The sequence below is a fragment of the Natrix helvetica genome (assembly GCF_964273705.1).
Source record: "Natrix helvetica genome assembly, chromosome: 3".
Classification (NCBI taxonomy): domain Eukaryota; kingdom Metazoa; phylum Chordata; class Lepidosauria; order Squamata; family Natricidae; genus Natrix; species Natrix helvetica.
Genome location: NC_138549.1, coordinates 45,586,201 through 45,604,951, shown reverse-complemented (window position 1 = coordinate 45,604,951; position 18,751 = coordinate 45,586,201). Strand labels below are relative to the sequence as shown.

Genomic DNA, 18,751 nt, shown 5'->3' with positions numbered 1-18,751 from the left:
TAGAACCTAGGCTAGAAGGAGAAGTTATGTAAGTATTTATTAGCTGCTTTACAAAGTGAACTGTTTGGTAACTTAAAAATGTGTGAGGAAAAAAAAACAAAAATTTCATCTTGGTAGAATAGGTTGTTGTAGGTAAATATTCTACATGTAACTGGCTTTCATTCTTGTCTGTAATAACACAAATAGTATAGCAGAGTCTTGTATAAGAGTCTTCTGCTGAGTAACCCAATTCTTGAATAAGAGATTAAGTGTCTGAAGAGCTGTGAAATAACACTAGCGATTTGGAAGTTCTTGATTTCACACCTGTAGTATTTGCCAATGTCAGTATACTTGTACAGTATAAAATTATGCAATAAGAGTTTTCTTTTGGTCTACACTCCATTTCAATCACTGAAAATCAGGAAAATGCATTTTCTCCAGTCTGAAAATGGAACATGGTTCTTATTCAAACAAAAGCTGATTTATAATGTTTCTTACAAAAACTTCAGCAGTTCAAGCCCTTTTATTATTTACTGTTTCTTAGAACTAGTATTTTTTGAATACTACTCATAGTTAATAATACAAGAACTGTCATAATAATTAATTTTTTTAAAAGAACAAATGAAGATTTTTTTTCTTCAGGAACCCTCTCTGCAAGACTGGAACCAAGTGGAAGGGGACCTAATATGAGAGAGGTAGTGAAGTACACCTTTAGCAGATCATTAAGAGATATGTACCATCTTTCTTTGAGAATGAGTAGATTTTCATACCATATGTCTCCAATGAATTCTTTGAACTACACTGAAATAAATCTCAAGCTGATCATTAGTATTTCTGTGAGTCTGAGGTCTAACTTTTTTCTAAAACAGTTTCCTTTCTCCTTTATATATTCAATCTCTGTTGTGAGGAAAGTTAACAATAGGAAAGGTTACATTTCACATATGTTACAACTAAACCAAAATATATCTAATCATAGTCCAGCACTGATCAACTGATGACAAACTTTGGGTTATTTCGCAACTTCTCCAAAAAATATTCTTGATGCAGTTCTAACTTCAAATAAGACAAGGAGACCAACTAGGTAAGATGTATTGCCATAACTCAAGTAAAACTAAAGATGGGCGTTTAAGGCGAGCTTCTGAGCTGGTGGAAATGTTTTCTTTAAAAAAAAAAAACCATTAAAAGCTGCGAAGCTTACACCAGAAAATTTAGATCCAAGGGCTTGGGAAGCCATGGCTGAGGGATCTTTTTCCGCCTAGCTTCATTCTACCGACGCGCTGAAAATCACCCACAAGGAAGTTCATTTCCAGGGACACAAGCACGACGCAGCTCCAGCCCCAGAGTTCTGGAAGCAGCGCCGCTTGCCCGGGAGAGTGGGGACCCAGCCTCATTTCCCCAGGTATCGCCGCCCCCCATGCCGAAAACCCCTTGAATGTTCCAGGGGGAAATCACCGGCTTTATGTTGCTAACTCAGAGCAGATGCCCGACCCAGCAGAAGGTACCACTAATTGGCCAACGAAGACCTTGACTCAAGCGGCAAGGAAGTTGGATTAACGACTCACCTCTAAATTCCTTCCATTTCTCTACCGCCCCCAGCACTACAGAGAACAGCACCGGAACTGACATGATAATCAGTATAGGCGGCGGCAACAGCAGAGGCAGCAATTCGGGGGGGGGGGGGGGGGAGAGATGTACGAAAAAAGAGTCCAGAGAAGGAGAAGGAGAAGCAGCAGCACTTACCCGGAGAGCTTAGCAATCTTGACAAAGCTAAACACATCCATCCAGGGAACCGCCTGAGCAACGCCTCACTTGTGCACTCGCTTGCTCATTCCAGCAACAGCTCCGTGCCGCGAAGAGGGTTATGCATGATTGCTTTCCTTCTCCGGCAACAGCGGCTATCCTTGCCGAGGAAATCGCCGGCGACGGCTCCTGCTACCCCCCTCCGGCCGGCAGCTAAGCGTGCAGCATCCACCGGCACCATGAAGATCTCTTGGAGAAGCGCGCGCCCGCGCACCTCCCGGCTTAGCTCGTTGAGGCGTTAGCAGGAGAAGGGAACGCGCGTGCCTCCGCGCCTGCGCAGAGGTCTGCCTCGCGCGCAGAGCGAGGAGCAGCGGGAGCGAGTAACGGGCAGCGGGGCGGCAGCGGCTTGGCTTCGGGAGGAGCGCATGAAAGCTCAGCCTCCTTCCACAAGAAGAAAGCAGCCGGTCCCTGAGGAAGGTCTCGGGTTCAAAGTCATGTTCACTTTTTAGGGTTATTATTTTTACCTGAAGCTCCGTTCCTTATAATGTGATCGGACCCAATAGATAGCCTTTACCGTCTTTTTAAAGCAGCTTAAAACTTGGGGCAGGAAAGGGTCTGGATAAATTGCTCACTTCCCATATAAGATTACGGGTTGATAATATTGGGTGATCTGAGCGCGCGTTTCTTCCCCATCTCCTGTCCATCTAGGTAGCAGTTCGAAAGCATGCAAACTAGAGACCACTTCGTTGGGAAGAAATAGCGCTTGGTGCACCCCAATAATTTAGCCATGCTGGCCACATGACCCAGGAAAATGTCAAACGTTGGCTCCCTCAGCCAAGAAACAGACACCACCCTAGACTGGACATGACTGAACAGAGGAATCTTTACCTTTTTAGTATGTAAATAAGATTATGTATTATAACAATCCTTATTAAAGTCCTGTAGGTAATTAGATTTTTTAAAAAAACAACGATACTAAAAATTATAGCAGTTAAACATGGTAGTTGCTGATGGCAATAAACTTGGCCAGTTTGCCAAGTTTATTGCCATCAGCAATAAGCCTATGGTGCTTTCATTGAGATTGTCCAGCAGTAATATCTGAGAGTTAATCTAGAAAGCTTCATAGGCCTTAGTGTCCTTATTTGCAGTAACATGGCATTAATAGAAGATAGATTATAGTATTATTTCCCTGGCCTTATTTTTCAGGAAGATTAAATTATAGCTCTGCTAACAATTATTAATATTTTGTTAGTTTTAAAGGTGCCATGAGATTTTACTTTTAATAATAGAGCTTGAAGCAAGACACTAGGCTACTATGATCATTCCCATGTATTTAATGGTAGCTGGTGTCTAATATTCTTTGCCATCATTTTTTCTGGCATCTGCATGGTAAGGTAAATGAATTCAAGTATGGAGCAACAAATAATATATTTGAGCCCTTGAATTTAACAGTAAGTGCAATTCTATTCTGCTAAAATACTGAGATTTGCTCTCAGGCAGTAGATTTCATCCTGGCGTGCTGATAATTTTTTGTTGTTTTTGAAGTAAATATTTAGCAAATATTTAACAATTTCTAATGACCTCACTTAAGCCCCAATATCCTCAATAAAGTCTAATAGTAGGAAGAAAGTCTCCACATATAACTCTGATCAGTTTTTATTACTTATCCTACTATCTATAGGCAAGGAGGCAATTTAGTTATATACCATGTTTTTCCGAAAATAAGACAGGGTCTTATTTTCTTTTGACACCCCCCCCCCCAAATAAGTATTTGGCCTTATTTTCAGGGAAATCTTATTATTTTTGAGGTGCAGGAGTTGGTGGGTATAGTCACCTCATGGCTGCTTCTATGCTGCAATATTTTCAGGGAGGCCTTATTTTTAGGGGAGGGCTTATTTTACTGCATGCGCTCAAAAGCCCGATTGGGCTTATTATCCGGGGAGGTCTTATTTTCGGGGAAACAGGGTAATTCAGGAGAATGTGACAGATTGTATGTTTTAGAAAATCATAAATACCCTATTAAGGTTTCTTTTTTATAGTCAGCTGGCAAATCTGAAACTTTTAACTATTTTTTGACTGTCTGAACCCATTTAAACAAATAAAAGCTCAAGCAATTGGGTAGAAATACTTGATCCTCTGAGACAGATTCAACAATCGTTAGTTGTAAGCTCTCTTAATACATTACTGTTGGAATTGTTTGTCATTGTCTTAAAGAATATTTTCCACAACACTAAATGGAGCTTCTTGGCCTGACAGTTGACTCACATTTGTTTTCCCAGGAAACCCTCCTAATTTCTCATATTGTATACTTAACTCTGACTCATTAGTTAATTTTGACAAATTGTTATTTTATAAATAGCCAAGTTAATTGATTTGCTTACAAGTATATCAGTCTTCTATCCTTCTAAGGCTGGTAAAATGACCCAGATTGTTGGGAGCAATATGCTGACTCTGCAAACCGCTTAGAGAGGGCTGTAAAGTACTGTGAAGTGGTATACAAGTCTAAGTGCTATTGCTATATATGTATCTAATGTTTGTTGTGAATGCATATAAAAATAGAGCTAAACAATTATATACAAATTCTATATCATATGAGTAACTTCGTTCAACAAAACTATGTATCTCCAAAGATTCTGAAATAGAACAACTCATCTTTAATCATAAGGAATCTGAATCTGTTTGGTTTTACTATTTTGAAGAGGTTAAAATAATAAATAACTCCTTTTATTCATACTTATTTCTAGCATGTGAAATTTAAATGTTTGAATTCCTTGCACAGCTTAAAATACTGTATGTCTTGCTGGTTACTACTTCCTAATTAACATCTGTCAAAAATGTTTCTCAACGAGACAAAATAAAAGGTTGTTCATTAAAATGAGCTTGTAATTATTTCATTGGTACTAAAGCAGTTTGAATGTTGTGAAAAGTGTTTATGTTCAAATTGATTGGTTTTTATGGGTTGTAGAGTCAAAATAGAATGATTATTTTTTTAAAATCTCACTGCATGGATCTTACATTTGGATAACCCTTGAAAGGGCTGGGTTCAGGGGAGCACTAGGATAGGATTGAATTGAATTCTTTATTGGCCAAGTGTGATTGGACATACAAGCAATTTGTCTGGTGCATTGTCAAAAATAAAAGGTACAAGACTTAATGATAGTCATAGGGGTACAAATAACCCTATGACCTGCAGCCATGTTCCTTTTGGATCTTTGGCCTGCCACACTTCTATTCTACTATGCTGTTTCTATAGTGGGGAAATGAGAGAGGGGATAGCACGGAGTAGAATGTATGTAGCCAAAATAAAATTCTTTTCTAGATTGCCAAGGTCATCCTTTGTCTGGGTACCTCTGCACCCGACCGGAATTGGATAGGTGGAACTGCCAGCATGGCAGTGGAAGATTGGGCCATGTGATGGACTTGTGGGTGTGGGGGCAACATCATTAACTTTAACCTGAGGGGGAACGGAAGCTGCTTCAGATTCGGGTTTTCCCCCAGATGTGCCAGCATGGCTCTCTTAATAAATAGGAACTTTGAGCAGTATGTTGTCTTGGACTCTGATTTAATTTTGTATGCTATCTGGAACACTGACATTAGCAATCAGGAAACAATATCAATATAAATTGTAAGGATACAAAGAACAAAGTTACAGTCATGCAGTCATAAGTGGGAGAAGATGGGTGATAGGAACGATGAGAAGATGAATGCAGCCTTAGTGAATAGTTTGACAGTGGTGAGGGAATTATTTGTTTAGCAGAGTGATGGTGTTCAGGAAAAATTTTTCTATTGAGACTACTGGTCCTCAATAATAATTACTCAAAATAACTGGAGCATCACTTGGACACCATCAGCATTACAAATTCACTATAATTGCAAAAGGCAGCTTTACTCAAACAGTTGATATCCTGCAATGATACCTCTAGCACAGTGGTGGGTTCCGGACCTGAGCGCAGCCAGTACACTGCGCACAGGGCTGGGCATCCTAGACAGGCACCTGCACTGTGTGTGCATGCGCACGCCACCGCCCTGTGACACCCAGCTGCTCAGCGGAGGTCGCGCAGGCACCGCATGCTGTGCATGTTTGCTATGAGCCGGTCATGTTATAAATGGCCATGGAATGCAGGCAGGCTAGTGGGCCAAACAAGCCACCGTACCAGTACGATGGCTGCTTCTCCCAGCTACTACTGGTATAGCCATACTGGGCCATACCGCCTGGGACCCATCACTGCTCTAACACCACAAAGCATCAGTATCTGCCTATCCCAGGTCATTGGAAAGTATTTGATAGGTGGATAAAAATGGCATATCCAGTCTGAACATCCAGCTGACTATGCAACAAACCATGATAACAATTAGTTTTATTTATTAAATTTACAAATTGTTTAAATAGTTAAGAACCAGAAAGCAACAGGAGACAAAAATGAATAGTAAAGATGGCAAGAAGGACAAAACCAGACAGGAAGAAAGAAAAGTAAGCTGTATTGCCTAAAGGAGTTTCAGCTACCCCCATCAAAGGATTGGGCAAAAACCAGCTTTTCAAGGCCCATTCAAATACCAGTAGGCTGGGGGCTGTTTGAATCTCACGGGATTTAATTCCAGAAGGGGGTGTTGTTGCAGAGAAGGTACAGTTTTGAAATCCCAATAAATGGCATTAAATAACCAGCCATTATGTCATGAAAGGCTTCATAGATAATAACCATTGACCATGATGCTTTATAAATATTGTGGGCCATATTCAAAGGTTGGAAAAATGTTGATGTGATATCTGTCTGTACTCTAGATTGCTATCTTGCAGCTATTTTGTATTTTTTTGTATTGTATTGTATTGTATTATATTCTTCTTATGTTCTTTATATTGTGAGCTTTCCAGATCACATCTCATCTGGACTACTGCATGAAAATGGAATTATACATAAATAAAGATTACACAACTTGGTGACATTTAATGGGTTATATGGTATATCTTTTTTCTATAGACTTGATTTCTTTTGTTTTTTGTTTTGTTTTTTGTTTTATTAAAAGTTTTAATAAATTTTACAAATATTTCCCCTTCCCTCCACCCCCGACCCTACCCCCCCAACCTTCCCTCCCCCCAACCTCCCAGAGCAAAATACAGGGTATAAACATTTAACAATCATACGCTAACATAAGCTAACTGACTTTAACATCCTACCTCCTCTTGTGCTTTAATTCCCCTTTTGTTAAACTAACTTTAGATAAATTGTAACATTTGTTGTGCCTTCACTCATAAGCTAATTGAAATATTTTAGTCCGATATTTATTTTGAATATAGTCAATCCATCGTCTCCATTCCAACTTATATTTCTCATCTGAATGGTCCTTCAAATATGCTGTGATTTTGGCCATCTCTGCTAAGTTTACTACTTTTAGCGTCCATTCTTGAATAGTAGGCAATTCTCTCTTCCAGTACTGCGCCACCAACAATCTTGCTGCCATTGTTACATTCAAAATCAAATTAGTCTCTATAACTGTACAGTCTGTAATTATGCCTAACAAAAACAGCTGGGGAGTGAACTTTGTCCTCTTTTTAAGTATATTTTGAATAACCCACCATATTTTTATGCAAAATACTTTAACTTTTTTGCAAGTCCACCATATATGGTAATACGTAGCGTCAGCACAATCACATCTCCAACATTTAGGTTGTAAATTCGGATACATACAAGCTAACTTTTTAGGATCTAAATGCCATCTATACAACATCTTATAAAAATTCTGCCTCTAGTTCTGAGCTTGCGTAAATTTTACATTTCTTACCCAAATCTTTTCCCATGTTTCCATCATTATTGGTTCTTCAAAATTTTGTGCCCATTTTATCATACAGTCTTTAACTAACTTTTTCTGAGTCTATTTCTATCAGTGTATTATACAACCTTTTTATATGCATTTGACTCTGGTCCCTAATTTGTTTTACCAAACTATCCTCATTTTGCATGATACCAATTGTCTGGTCTTTTTTCCATCTAGCTTGTAACTGTCCATACTGAAACCAGATTTGAGTTACTCTTTCCTCTCTTAATACATTCAAAGGCTTTAATTGTAGTACACCTCTTTCTATATTAAGAAGTTCTCTATATGTAATTACATCCTGTTTTTGTTCTATATTTATATTCTCTATCGTGTGTCTGGGTACTACCCACATAGGTATCTTATCATTTAGCCTATATTGGTATTTTTTCCAGACACGCAATAGGGCAGCGATGGCGAACCTTTTTTGGCTTGCATGCCACTACTGGGGGGAGCGCAGGGTGGTCGTGTGCGGGTGTGCCGCACCCATAATGCAATGTGCGACCCCCCCAGTGCGCATGCGCACACAAAAGGCACTCCCCCCATTTTTACATGCTTTTTTCACCCTCCCCAGACTCCAAAGGCTTTATAGGAGCCTGGGTAGGGTGAAAAGAGCCCCCCCGCCCTCCCAGAGGCCCTCCGGAGGCTTCAAGGATCATCCGGAGGTTTCCCTGAAGCCTTCGGAATGCTTAAAACGACCCTCCGTGCAAACTGGTTTGCTCAGAGGGTCGTTTTAAGCACTCCGAAGGCTTCATGGACCATCCGGAGGCTTCAGGGACCGTCCGGAGGCTTCCCTGAAGCCTTCGGAGCGCTTAAAAGGACCCTCCGAGCAAACCGGAAGTGACTTCCGGTTTGCTCAGAGGGTCGTTTTGAGCAGTCCGAAGGCGTCAGGGAAACCTCCGGACAGTCCCTGAAGCCTTCGGAACGCTTAAAATGACCCTCCGAGCAAACCGGAAGTCATTTCCGGTTTGCTCGGAGGGTCCTTTTAAGTGCTCCGATGGTCCCTGAAGCCTCCGGAGGGCCTCTGGGGGGTGGGGGGCACTTTCCGCCCTCCCCGGGCTCCTGTAAAGCCTCTGGAGCCTGGGGAGAGCGAAAAATGGCTTTTAAAAATGGTGAACTCAGCTGGCCAGCGCGCACATGCGCGCTGACCAGCTGACAGGGCAGCACCTCGTGTGCCCTGGCAAATGGCCCGTGTGCCACCTGTGGCACGCGTGCCATAGGTTCGCCATCACTGCAATAGGGCGTTCCTTAATATATGGCTTTTAAAAATCTTATCCACCTTCTTATCATATATTAAATAAGCATGCCAACCATATACCAAGTCATATCCCTCAATATTCAGTATTCTATCCTCAGTTAGATTAATCCAATCACTAATTATTGATAAAACTACTGCTTCATAGTATAATTTTAAATTGGGCATTTTCAAACCTCCTCTTTCCCGTATATCTTGCATTATTTTAAGTTTTATTGTTGGTTTCTTCCCCGTCCAGACAAAGTTATTAATGCCTTTCTGCCATTCTTCCAAATTTGCATCTTTTTAAAGTATTGGTATCATTTGAAAGAGAAAGAGAAACTTAGGCAAAACATTCATTTTTACTGCTGCTATCCTTCCCAAGAAGGACAGTTGTAATTTTTTCCATTTATTCATCTCTAACTGTATTTTATGCCATAATGGTTCATAATTATACTTATATAATTTCCCATTTGAAGTTGATAGACTTGATTTCTTCAAGTACCTCTACAAAATCACATTTTGCCTTCTTGGCTAAGGCACTGACTTGTTCCTGGAATGCAGACCTGTTGAGAAACAAGTCTTTTATTAGAGTTCCGACCAATACCCTAATTAAATCATGAGCCTTGAGCCAGGCTTTAAAAGAAATCCAGTTATTTATTAGGAGCATCATGTTGGCACATTCCAAGTGAAGCCAACTCTGACTCCACTTAGTTTACATCCAGCTCTGACCCTGTTTGCCCCCCCCCCAAGGTATGTCATCAGTCACATTGTCCAACAAAGCAATTTTGCAGGTTGTAGAGATCACTCCCCTCTGGAGACACTGGGTAACCATGAAGATGGCCTTGACAGAGAGGTGGCTGAAATGTGCTTTTGTTTTGACTGAAGTGCTCCCTCGCTGCAGCTGCAAAGTTCGTTTTCCCATCCCTGTTGCCTATGGCAACTCGAGAGCAAACCAGGGATGCTTTGCGAGTTGACATCTTTTACATGGCTAAAAAATAATTAAAAGGGTATTATGGTTCTAAAGCAATGTGAAAGAGCTATGGGAATTATTTGACTACAGTTTCCATCATTCACAACATAGACTGGTTAAAGATGATACTTGGAAGTTGTGGAAACTGCAATATCTGTTTTATGAAAAATAGCAAAATATCCTTCCTTAGTGCAAATGAATGTCAAGATTCTTTAAGCAATACATTTATGCTTCAGACTACTGAAATCAGTATATTTTAAATGGTAGATTAAATTTATCAGTGGAGTACTGAAGTTCACAGACATTTGTAAAGATAAAATTGCTTTTGGGTCATGCTCATTCTGACAGGTAGATGGAGTTATAGAGAGAGTTTCCTGGATTATTGGCAATAATATAGCCATCAATAGACACATAGACATTAACAACATCTATAGACTGTAAAAGAGACAATCAACCAGCCCAAAGGGGAACAAAAGACCCAAGCAAACAGCACCCAGATCAGCATAGATTAACTCCAAGGTTAACATCAGACCAACAATCAAGTAAACCATACGCCAATCAAGTAAACTATAAGCCAATCAAGAAACTGCCAAAGTCCAACAATAAACAGCCCAACCAAAGAGTCTCTTAAGACTAACCCTACCAACAATGACAATATAAAGTGACAGCAAACTGCACTCCTTAGTAACACTGATTATGTTACCTAGCTTAGGTAATGAACTGCCTGCGAGAAAACAAGCTCAGAGAGCACCAAGAACTTCTCAATATAGACATTGACATTGCCTTTTTCTAAGAGAAAAAAAAAACTTTCAGATTTTTTTTCCAAGTCCCATCCACACTACCAATTATAGTAGCACCCAAACTAACGGTATAAAATCTGCCTAATTTTCAACCCTAGGTTAGGCAGATTTCAACTTTTTAAAAATTGTCAGGGAAGATTGCAAAATTATTATTGATTTCCGTAGGAGAAAATTTGTTTAAATCTGAGTTGCAAATATTTGGAAGGTAGAGTTTTGAAGACATTTTAAAGGAAATTTCTCCAATATATTTTTCTCTAAGTATGCTATGGGTTAGGGTTGGTTATAAAAATCAGAAAGTGCCACTATTCTGTTGATGATTTAAGAAATAGAAGCAAAGGTAGAAGTGGTGAGTTTGCTATTACAATATGTAATACTTGTTTGTCTTCCTGCCTCAAAACAATCTGAAATACATGGCAAGCATAAATTTGCAATTGTGCTGGAAAAAGTTAGTCATCCATGCAGGAACAAATGATACTCCTCACAAATTATAGTCCCCAAAGCAAGTGAGAACATACTACTATGTTGTTTGAAAATATTGACTGAATATCTAAAAAGGAAATGTAAAAATCTGGACCCACAGATTCTGTTTTAGTGTAGGCTGTATAGGGAAACAAGAATATTGACTGGATTTCAAAACAAGGTTGATAGATTTTGATTTTGGAACTTTGGTCTAAATTAATATGATTGACAGCATAGGATATAATAAAAAGACTGGCAAAGTAAAATGTTAAGGAAGCTTAAATTGAAGGTGCTGCAGCTAAGACGGCAGTAGGAGTGTTGCTTTGTGAACTTATTGAACCAATCATTAAATAATCCAAAATAAGATTGGTGCGTGAAATTCAAGCTTAAAGTATGAAAAATAACGTGAATTTGAATTCTTAGGACAGAAAGACAAATATAATATTAAGGCAGGATATAAAGTAAATTAAAATATAAAAGTAAGATATGGCAGAAAGAAGAAATAAAGATCTGCTTTTGAGACATGTACAAAAACAGGAAATGTTAACAGCCAAAATTGCAAGTTCAGCTACAGTTCACACATATGGCTCAAGAAGGACAAGCTAGCCACAAGAACTTACTGGAACAAGTTAAGCAAGAAATGTAGTAACAGAAACTACAAACACATCAGCACTAGCATGTTATATTCACGTGTTCTGCTGCTTTTGAAAAATAATATAAAGGCTGTCTTTTCTATATAAAGGCTGTCTTTTCTACAAGTTGTTGTTCAGATGTCAAATGGCTGTTTTGCCTTAAACTTGCTCTGAACCTTGATACCAACAAAGCAACTTCTTTTGATTCTGATATCTGAGTCCCTTAATTTCCTGCAAAATTGGTGAAATGATTCCCATGAGTGTAATAGAACACTATTCCAATCCTAGATAGTTCAAAAGCCAAAGTGGTAGTAAGATGGGAGGTTTTGAACTGTATGTTAAAAACATCAATTCCTCATAGATCTAAAGGAATCAGTTTGACAGTATTGTAAAAGTATACAACTTAAAATATATTGATGATTCAAGAAATAGAAAAATGGAAACCAGGGGAATGAAGCTACCCTAAAAGCTTATTCAAAATTTGAAACACATACTGAAGATGGACAGGTTACCAAGGATGAGTACACAGAGAAAATCTGGAATTAAAAGAATGGTGTCAAAAGACTAAAGGTTAGAATGATTGGAGGTTGGCAATACATATTAAATTTAAAAATTACTTGTATTGAAATTAACTGATAAAGGCAGAACTACTGAATTCATAATTTGGCAAGAGTATTCTTCCGGGAAAGATAAATGTTCTACCAAATAAGAAGAGCATGACAAAAAGACAAGATTGAAATCTGCAATTCCTGGAAGATTATCAAAGAATTGTTATTTATTTAGACAGTTCAGATTTCCATGGGCAGAACAGAAATTCCTGTACTGAAGGGATTTCTGAAGGTCTGGCCAAAACTTTATGTACTTTCATTATGAAATTCTGGCGAATGGGTAAAATGGAAATGAGTGATATATTACATATATATGTACATAATCTAGAGACTGTCTTGCAAGCCAATTTAATATTGTCCACATCTCACATGATGTACTCAGAATACACCGAACTATTTAAGAAAGGGAAATTGTATCTTCAAAATGCTGAAAAAGGACCTCCCAGATTTAAATTACAGGACAGCAGATTTCTAACAGTAAGACTAACAATCACATAGAGACAATCACAAAAGTGTGAGCAAACACTGAGCAATCATTTATCAGGTGTCTTCAATTGCAGTAGTTCTGTACTGAACAAGGACTTAGATTTGCTAACCTAAATACTAGTTACAACTCTAAGACTGTATAACTCTAAAATACAGTATAGATCTTATCTTGGATCTAATTTAAGGGAAATAGTTATTGTCTACAGCACTATTAATACACACATATTTTACACAAGCAGCTCTCATAAATGCAAATGTTTTGAGGAAAATCCTCATGATGTTATACAAACATGATACTGTTCCTTGTTCCCTACACAAAATGTTTGCTTTAAGTATCAGAAGACTCAGTTATACATTCTTGTGCTCATTGGGTTGAAGTCAAGAACTACATCAATTTTATTCTTCTGTCATGCTTCCAATTGCTCTGTATTTTCCTCAGCTTATTTTAATTTCATTATATAGCTGTATGAAGGTAGGCAATTTCTTTTATCTGTGAAAAGAAAATTGGCTGTATTAGAATTCCGCTAATGCACTATTTCTTGACTCCAGAGTGGAGTCAAGAAATAAAATAATCTTTGCCTCAAATAAACAAACGTATACCCATCTGTTTTTAAAACTGTTGATTAAAATCACTAATTCTGGCAATTGCAGTTTGAAACTATTGGAATGTCTATGAAAACTAACAGTGGTAATATTGTTGAGCAGAGGTTACCTACCTTATTTATTTCATAGGGACTCTGAATGCAAACGACAAGATAAGGAATATAAAGGAACCATAAGAGAATTTATGGTCTCTCAAACAATGTTAAACGAAGTTGAAAGATGCTGGGCTGAAAGCAGATTTTAAAAATTATTTTCTAGGAGAAGACTCAACAATCTCACTATATAGCAGTGCTTCTCAAATAGTGGGGTGGGCCCCCCAGGGGGGGTGCGAGGCTCCGTAAAGAGGGGCTCAGCTCAAATTATTTTATATATTTTTGTTTTGCAGGTTAAAGTTTTTTTTAATATTGTGTTCCTTTAAATCCTGTGCTCCTTTAAATCTTTTCTGCTACAGTTAATAAAGCTATTCTTTGTTGTAAATTGATCCACATTTCTTTCTTTTTTTATTCTCTTATACGTTAATAAAGATACAGTGTTATGCAGAGGTGTACTTATAACAATTTTATAGACAAATGATACTATTTACAGTCGCGCGGGGGGCGCGAAATGTTTTCTTCTTCCTAGGGGGGGCATGACAGAAAATAATTGAGAAGCACTGCTATATAGTAAATGGGTGCGCTTGTTTTTGCATTGACTGTAGTTTGATTTTTTTTTAGTTTTTCAACCAAACTAGATTTTACATGCAAATATTTGAGCATATAATCAATTTGATTATCAAAAGGATGAAGGATTTTATCAGATGAAATATTGAAGGAACAGGATATGCATGTGTAACCCCTTCCTTGGAAATCATAGTTAGTGATATTAATGAATAGATACTATTAAAATCATGCCATATAAACAACTTGATATAGTTAAAATTTAAACTAAAATTATATAAATAAAATCACATTTTTGTTTCAAGCTGTCTTGTTTGCATTTAATACAAAGCATTTATAAGGCAAAAATGCTATTTATCGATTTAGTTTTGTGTTATATATGATATATTATGTATAATAGCTTTTCCAATAAAGTTTAGATTTAAACCTTATGAAATATTGAGAATGCAATAGAAAATCGTGTCCTGGTAAAGAAAGAAAAATTATGCTAATAAAAATAAAGGATAATAAAGGACACTAAATTTGCTAAGCTCCCTTTTAATCACTATCAGAAATTGCTTATTAACTACTTTAAAGCTAATTAACAACATATCAAAAGTTGATATACAAATGGCAAGCAAAAAAAAACTTGGAAAAGGTTTCCCCACTAGGTAAAAAAATGTGGTTGATATTTTAATTATTTTTTTAAAAAAATAGAAATGATAAATCAAGAAAGTGACCTGAATATTTTTTTTCTTATTGGATTTGTAAAAGAGGCTTTTTAAGACTTATTCAACCCTTAAGAGTTATTCAACTCTTTGCAATTGGACAAAGATGAAGAGAAATCAAATCTATGACAATATTGGAACAAACTAAAGATTAAGACTGTTGAAAGTAAAAGGAAGGAATATAAAGTTGGTATATTTGACCATGATTAAAATGCTGTTACTTTTAACAAACCTTTTCCGGTGACACAAGGACTGGAAAAAAAAACATTTTCTGGATTTGCTTACAGATAAGGGATGGGATATAGATGAAGAGATAATTGTTTGTAAACTTAGGAGGTGAAAAAAATCACTAAATTTGTTTATACTTGTAATGAAGTTTGGAAGTCACTTTTTACAAGTTTCTTTTGCCAGCCATTTGACTGGGTGGGAGTGGCTTGCCAGCCATGTGACTGGGTGGGAGTGGCTTGCCAGCCATGTGACTGGGTGGGCATGGCCAACTTGTAAAATGTGGTGAAACTCACTTAACAACGCTCCTCTTGTTTAGCAACCAAAATGTTGGCTCAGAAACTCTGGCATTTGAAGCACGCGAGTCTTAAAGCTGTTAAGTTACAAGACCCTTGCACCCCTAACCCGTTAGAAAAAGATACCCTAGGGGTGTTCAAACTTGACAGCTTTAAGACTTGTGGACTTCAACTCCCAGAATTCCTCCTCTCGCTCTTCATCTTGATGATGTGCGGACAGGCAGGGGGAGGACGCTGGAACCAGTTCTAAATGGCACTGTAGATTTGTGGAACCTCTTCTATAGAAGAGGTTAGAACTGGCAGGAACCCATCCCTGGTACACACCCTTTATGAACCTCTTAGGAATGGGGTGAGGTCCATGGTAGACAGTTAAAGATTTTGTTGTTTTCTGTTGTGTTATTTTGTTTATTATGTTATTTTGTTGTTTTCTATTGTGGCAGCTTATTAAAAAAGCAATTGAAACCATGAACTTTTTATTATTTTCTACTGTTTCTGAAATTTTATGAAACTAGCAAGATGGATGTTTCACCACAATCTCTTTCATACCAGAGCAATTTAAAAGCACTCACACTTATACAATACTTTAAGCTGTATTACAGAGACTAGGATTTGCAGTAATAAAATAATATTGAATGGATTATTGGAATGTCAAAGGCATAATAAAATAATGGGCAATAGAGGAACTATTTATACTAAAAGAATGTATTCTGTTGATATTAGTCTCTTGCTGAAGAACCAATATGATTACAGATAATGTTAGATCGGGTAGTGAGAAGGCAGACACAGGCTTAACGTAATAACAGCTCTTTATTGTAATGCAACAAGTCTGTACAATCCAGCAGCTTCTTGGTCTGACAGCAACCCTTTTATAGGGAGCTGTCAGACCTCTTAACCAATAGGATTCAATCTCTGTTCCCGCCTAAGCAGAGGACCTTGTTGGAAACTATAGCAGACAGAGTTAATATCTAACACCCCTCCCCTCTTAGTTAGGATGTTTCTATTGGTCACGTAATCCCGTAGGTAGGCGGGTTTTTGTTTCGTCCTACTAGACCTGCGCAGTTCATTTGGAACAAGTTCTTTGGGCAGGTCGGACGGGCCTGTCTGCTCTCCAGCTCCACTCAGTGGAACATCCTGGAACTTTTCCAGGCTGGATCTTCTAGGATCTGCTCGTTTGGAGCTTGCTGTGGGCCTGCAACAGATTCAGATAAGTTCCCTGGTACCCTCGGGCTTGAGTTGGCTATAGAGGGAGTGAGCGCTTGCTCCTTTTGGGTAGGGCTTTGGCTGAGTTGTTCGGGAGTTTCGTCTGGTGTTCTGAGATTGGATTGGGAGAGGCGACCACGGAGTTGGTCAACATGCCTCCTCCAATTTCTACCATCCTCTAGCTCTAACAGATAAGAGCAAGGCCCGGTGATGCCTATCACTGTAGCAGGGATCCACAGAGTTCCCCCAGCATAGTTGTGGGCATATACCAAGTCCCCTATGCTAAAGTTTCGAATTTTGCTTGTTGAGTCAGGGGGCGATACGGCAGAATAGTTTGGGTGTAGCTGGTCTAAGTGGGACCTTTGCCGGCGACCCACAAGAAGCTTGGCGGGGCTTCTCCCGGTAGTGGCACTTGGCGTGATGTGTTGGATTAACGAATAGTGATCAACCTGTGTTTGCCAATCCCCCGGGCCCATCCTGGCGAGGGCCTCTTTTGCAGATCGCACCATTCCCTCCGCCTGACCATTGGAAGCCGGATCGAATGGAGCGACCAAGGCATGTGACTTGCTAAGTAGGTCTTGAATTGAATGGCCATGAATTGGGGCCCGTTGTCAGAGACCAAGACGTCAGGCAGGCCGTGCATGGAGAAAAGTCTCCATAGCACCTTGATGACCGCCTCTGCCGTGGTGGAGGTCATCAGGACTACCTCTAACCACTTCGAGTATGTGTCCACAACTACAAGGAAAGTTTGGCCATGAACTGGGCCAGCAAAATCTATGTGCACTCTAGACCACGGTGCTTGAGGACGCTCCCACTCCTTAGCGGGCGCCTCTGGGGGAGCTGGTCTGGAATCCTGGCATGGTGTGCAGGTAGCCACCCTTTCCTCTATCTCCCTGTCCATGTTAGGCCACCTGACGTAGCTCCTAGCCAAGGACTTCATCCTTACAATACCAGGATGCCCCACATGTAAAGCCTCCAATACTGCCTTTTGCAGTTTGGAATAACTACTCGGACCCCCACAGCAAACAGCCATTAATTACAGACAATTCATCTCATTTTGTAGCATACAATTTGCAATCAGCCCCAACAGGCCCCTTGGGCCACCCCCTCCACACCCAGTTCAAGATTTGCTTGATGGTGGGGTCTTTCACCAAAAATCAGGCAATGTCATTGGACGAGACAGGTCCAGTGTCCAAGCAGTCAATGAGTAGGACTGGTGTCTCGGGAGTGGGGTCGGCCAATAGTTCTGGAAGGGGGCAACGGCTCAAAGCATCTGCATGTCCCAGGCTTGAGCCGGGGTGATGGATCAGCTTGTAGGAGTATACAGCCAGGAAAACAGTCCACCTGGTCATGCGAGGGGATAGTGAAACTGGGGTAGGTCGGACACCAGCCAGTAGTCCCAACAATGGCTTGTGGTCAGTCACAAGTTCGAAGTCCTGGCCGTAAAGGTACTTGTGGAACCTTGCGGTCCATCTGGCTGTAGTTTCTTTCTGCTGAAGACAAGGTTCCTGAATAAAAGGCAATAGGGGCTTCTGTGCCGTTGGGCATGCAGTGGCTAAGGACGGCACCCACGCCGAAGGGTGATGCATCACAGGTTAACACCAATGGTAAGGTCTGGCTGTACTGGACTAGTAGGGAGTCAGCTGTCAGCAGTCACTTGACCATGGCGAATGCAGCAGCCTCAGCTTGGCCCCAGGACCACTTGGCGTTCTTGGCCAGAAGATGGTGGAGCAGTTCAGCGATGGTGGCTTTCTGTTTAAGAAAGACGCTGTAGAAATTAAGGAGCCCAAGGAACGCCTGCAGCTCGGTTTTCGTGCAGGGTGTGGGGGCTTCCTGGATTGCTTTTACTTTTTGTGATGTTGGGTGAATCCCAGAGCCATCGATCATGTACCCCAGGAACTCGACCCTCGGTACATTAATTTTGCATTTTTCTTTTTTAAGCCGGAGGCCCTTTTCTCTAATTCTGGCCAAAACCATACAAACTCTTTTTAAAAGTTGCGCCTTGTTTGCAGCCGATACCAAGATGTCATAAAAATAGGGGATGACTCCTGGTATCCCCTGTAAAAGACGTTCCATGATGCTTTGGAACAGTCCAGGGGCAATACTAACTCCAAATTGCAGGCGGTGGCATTTGAATGCATCCCTGTCCGTCACAATGGTTTGAGCCTCCGCTGTAGCGCCATCTACAGGCAACTGTTGGTATGCCTGTGCCATGTCCAATTTAGCAAAGATTTTTCCTGGGCTTAGCGAATGTAGTAAATGCTGTACAATGGGTACAGGGTATGCGCTTTGTTGTAGCACGTTGTTAATTGTGCATTTATAGTCCGCGCAGATGTGGACTGACC

The 18,751-nt window shown here is 39.7% G+C and overlaps 1 protein-coding gene across 8 annotated transcripts in view; it reads right to left on the bottom strand.

The window, feature by feature from the left end:
* FRMPD4 (FERM and PDZ domain containing 4) overlaps positions 1 to 18,751 on the bottom strand; it is a 570,850-nt gene that overhangs the window by 247,394 nt on the left and 304,705 nt on the right. For 5 of the 8 annotated variants that reach the window (XM_081946814.1, XM_081946810.1, XM_081946808.1 and 2 more), the window contains exon 1: positions 1,720 to 1,958. The exons of 1 other annotated variant lie outside the window; for it this stretch is intronic. Coding sequence is in view for 3 of the 7 variants with exons in the window: in XM_081946808.1 (XP_081802934.1) it covers positions 1,720 to 1,760 (41 nt within the window). In the remaining 4 variants the exon portion in view is untranslated. Of the gene's footprint in view, positions 1 to 1,541; positions 1,589 to 1,719; positions 1,959 to 18,751 lie in introns of those variants that run through there. 2 more of the 8 variants (XM_081946812.1, XM_081946811.1) reach the window with 2 other exon arrangements.